We start from the raw sequence: 4,556 nt of genomic DNA, 5'->3' as shown, positions 1-4,556 counted from the left end.
ACTCTCGGAGTGGTTAGTGTTAGGAAGGGCATTCAGCTGTAGAAACTCTGCCAAATCAGATTGGAGCCTGGTGTCGCCTCCTGGTCCACCAGTCCTCAGTCAAATCGTCCAACCCATGCTAGCATGGAAAGCGGACGTTAAACGATGATGATTATGATGATGAACATAAGGTTTTCATAACTGGAGTGGCTGAAGCCCTGTAGGAACTTGTAAAAAAAATCGAGGCATTAGCTCCTATAGCAATGAGAAATTAACAAAACCAATGTAGTCATAAGTTCATGTTAATGAAATAAGTTTATAAACCATTATAATTGACACAGTTCATAAATTTATTTTAATTTTATATAAATTTAAGATGGCTACAACTGGTCATTGGACTACAACCATGCTGAGTTAATATCTTTGAGTCAATCAAATTGATCTCTGTGCTTGCTATTAAGACTGGTATTTATTCAATTGGTCACTTATTGCTGAAACTCTAGGATATGGGGATGTAAACAAATACCAGTTGTCAAGTGCTAAGAGACAAACACAAAGATGTATGTATGAATACACACACACACACACACACACACACACACACACACACACACACACACACACACACACACACACACACACACACACACACACACACACAATCACACACACACACACACACACACATACATGCATACAAGTATGCATAGAAGATGAGCTTCCATACAATTTCCATCAGACACACACATCACAGAGCATTGGTAAATCTGAGGCTATAGTAGAAGACAATGCTTTATGGTGCTGCGCATTGGAACTGAACTCAAAACCTTGTAAATGTTTAAAATATGCAAAAACATTGCAGTGAAATAGTCAAAAGTTAGCACAAAGAGAACTGTTTTAAAGAGATAATTGCAGTTATTAATTTATTAAGTTACTGCAATTAAGCAGAATATCACTCATCTTTCTTTATGTATATTTCCTGTTTGTTTTAATTTTAGTGTAACTATTCCTGAAAACACTAAAGAAAACGCGATCATTCTGGCCATGAAAGTGGAAAATACAGAAAAAACAAACAGCATGATTTGTAAAATACAGACTGGAGATGAAGGTAAAGAAAACAATATTAATTTAGCCATGATAGATCGCTAGCCACTACACATTCTTTATTTTCTCTCCTTGTTTCTTTCTGTGGAAGAGCGTAGGCTCGAAATGTTAAAGATTTTTCACTTCACGAGTGTTATACTAATACATCTGTTTTTTGTCTACACCACCAGTCTTCATATTTTGTTTTTTTGTGAATTCTCCCCTAATTTATCTAGTACTCTCTTGTAAAAGCCTAATAGCTGGCAGTTGTTATATACAATTAACTTCTAACAAACTGCTGAAGATTGAATTATCATCATCATCATTATCATTATCAGTTTAACGTCTACTTTTCCATGCTTGCATGGGTTAGATGGAATTTATTGTGGCAGATTTTCTATGGCCAAATGATCTTCCTTTCACTAACCCTCGCCTGTTTCTATATAAGGTAACATTTCCCCATGCTCGGGTATGCTTTAGTGGAACATTTGAGGTAAAGGACACTGCTTGGGTGACAACGATGCTAGCTTACAACTATTGCATAATGTCAAAAAAAAATCTCAGAAAAAACAGGTTTCTTTCAATTTCCATCTCCCAAATCCATTCAGAAGTCTTTGATCAGCTCCAGGCTATAGTAGAAGACACTTCCCCAAGGTACCATACTGTGAGACTGAATTTGAAACCTTGTGTTTGGAAAGTGAACTTCTTTAACTATACAGCCATACCAGCACCTAGCAACTAATAGTATATGCCCAGCAGCTAATAATAAATTTATTGTATTTAGAAAAAATTCTCTATAGTAGACCTAGACTTCTTTCTAAATTCTTATTGATTTCAATCTAATAGCTAAAATACATAATTTTGTTAGATGTAACCATTAAAATTACTTCATTTTTAAGCAATGAACATATCTTGTTGCTTAATTGATCTGAGAAAGAATTTCAATATCAATTCTTCAAAGTTGTAGTAAAGTCACTCTTTCCTTCCGTGATTCATTGTTGCCTTTCTTGTGGTTGATGTTTAACCAATTATTCATCCTCTATTTATACCAAATATTACTCTTTGATCCTATTAAATTCTCATCAAGCATGCCTTTAGTGCAAGAAGCAGGATTCTAAATGTTTTTTTTGTTTTGTTTTGTTTTTTTGTTGTTTTTTTTTGTTTTTGGAATGGTGAAGCACAAAGTAGATGAAACTATAAATAACAGCATATAAACCTTGGATTAGAATCCCTTTGAATAGAAAACCTCAAAGATTTTTAACCCCATATTTACATGCTAATATCTATAGCTTCATCTGGTTCAACTTTCACTGTTCCAAAAAAGAATTGAATGTATTTTTATTTAAGATGGAATTTATGATTTTAAGTGACTTGAGAGCTGGTGTTTCTAACAACTGAAGTAATTTTGGAGAAACTCTCCATTGACTAATTAGTAAAGTATAGATGAAGTATGTGTATTGCTTTTTGAATTTTATATTTTTTCTTTTTTTTTTTTTTTCATTTCCTTCTATTAAATAACTAACTTTACTTAATGATTTACTTGACTGTTTTGCAGGGCTCTTTTCTGTGAAATATAACATAAGTACAGCTTCATGTGATCTCAGTTTGTTGAATGGAATTGACTATGAAACTAAAGATTCTACATACAATCTAGAGATTGTACTTTCCACTTCGCAGACACGGAAACTGTTAGGTATGTCTTTTACCATAATGTATTTTGTTACCAATTTCTTATAACATTCGCTGCTTATTCTGTAGAAATAATTGTTTTGAGGAGCATTTAACAGATTGGCAAAAACCATTAAGTTAATAGATATAATGCTTTGCATTATATGTTCAGGCTTTCTGCTTTATCAGTTAAGGAATCTCTTATTTCACATGCCATTCAAGACATGAAGGTAGCCGACAGCTTATCAACAGGAGAAATGACAATATCACTATTTGTAGTTCATGGTTTTCAGAGAAACATAAAGGTAAAAGAAACACCTCAGAACAACAAATACACATATGCATGCATGCACGCACACATGCTAGCACACACACACACACACAAATACATCTAATAAAAAGCTGTAAAAGTATAAACTATATATATAGATCATAATTTGTGCTCAACAGCTGTTTCATAAGCAACTAATATCATTATTTCCATTGTTACATAATTAAGATTACAATTAATTTTTTTCTTTCCAAAAGAAGCACAAGGCCTGAAATTTAGTGGGAAGGGGTAGCTAGTCAATTATGTTGCCCCCAGTGCCCAACTGATTCTTATTTTATGAACCCTGAATGGATAAGTTGGTCTCAGCAGAATTTGAAGTCAGAAGAAGTTCTGCTAGGCATTTTGTCCAGCAAACTAATGATTCTACCAGCTTTCTATCTTCACATAATTAATTCAAATTAAATATATTGAAAAATGATGTTATCCAAATCATCAGCAGTTGCTTATGGTTAGCATAATACTTCTGATGACTTTTAAATGAAATTAATTTTAATTAATCATGTATCTTAATTACGTGCTCATATAAATAATGATGTATAATACACCATTTTGAGCGTGGCCATTGCTAGTACCGCCTGACTGGCCTTTGTGCCAGTAGCACGTAAAAGCACCCACTACACTCTCGGAGTGGTTGGCATTAGGAAGGGCATCCAGCCGTAGAAGCTCTGCCAAATAAGATTGGAGCCTGGTGTAGCCATCTGGCTCACCAGTCCTCAGTCAAATCGTCCAACCCATGCTAGCATAGAAAGCAGATGTTAAACGACAATGATGATGATGATGATGATGTTTATTGCTAATGAAATAACTGTTGGGCACAATTAAATTATGAATTGAATGTGGAATTTATGTTTTAAATAGAGAATAAATGATAAGTTGGTTGTGTTATGCAAGGTATTGAAAGTTTAAGGTATGATGGGAGGGCAGGAACAGGTTTATTGTTGTGGAGCAGATTCATGGCTGCCTTACATTTTACGTGAGTGGCTGCAGTGGTATCAGAATATATCCTCACAAATAGTTCATAATTTAATTATGCTCAACAACTGTTTCATTAGCAACAAACATCATTATTTTTATACTTACATAATGAAGATACATAATTCATTTAAAAGCAATGCTTACTTTAGTCATTAGACATATCATTTTTAATCAGCAACAAAAAGGAAAATAATTGTAAACTCAGATATTTGGACATTTAGCAAAAAATAGAAATTCTTCAAGAATAAACAGTAATGGCCAAATCATTGTCTTGCAGCATTCCAGACGTATCCAACTGCATTAGTGATAGTAAGAGTAACTGATGTTAATGAACACAGCCCTGAGTTTGTGGCTAACAGATTTTACCAAAGTAGCACATACTTTGGACTGCTTCCCTCTACAGCTGGAGTAAATACATTTGTTATGTCAGTTAATGTAAGTATAAAGTTTCTTCATAATTGTTTCATTTTTTTGCTTAAGAACATTGACAACTTTTAATATCTCTCTCCCCCCCCCCCCC

General features: G+C 33.9%; 1 protein-coding gene across 1 annotated transcript in view; it reads left to right on the top strand.

Moving 5' to 3' along the window:
- LOC128247899 (cadherin EGF LAG seven-pass G-type receptor 2-like) overlaps positions 1 to 4,556 on the top strand; it is a 64,481-nt gene that overhangs the window by 25,362 nt on the left and 34,563 nt on the right. Inside the window, exons 15-17 of the mRNA XM_052968225.1 lie at positions 978 to 1,087; positions 2,618 to 2,755; positions 4,314 to 4,471. Of these exons, the coding sequence (XP_052824185.1) occupies positions 978 to 1,087; positions 2,618 to 2,755; positions 4,314 to 4,471 (406 nt within the window). The remainder of the gene's footprint in view (positions 1 to 977; positions 1,088 to 2,617; positions 2,756 to 4,313; positions 4,472 to 4,556) is intronic.

This window comes from Octopus bimaculoides, chromosome 5, assembly GCF_001194135.2.
Source record: "Octopus bimaculoides isolate UCB-OBI-ISO-001 chromosome 5, ASM119413v2, whole genome shotgun sequence".
NCBI lineage: Eukaryota > Metazoa > Mollusca > Cephalopoda > Octopoda > Octopodidae > Octopus > Octopus bimaculoides.
Note: the sequence above shows the minus strand (reverse complement) of the source record. Positions and strands in the feature narration are given on the sequence as shown.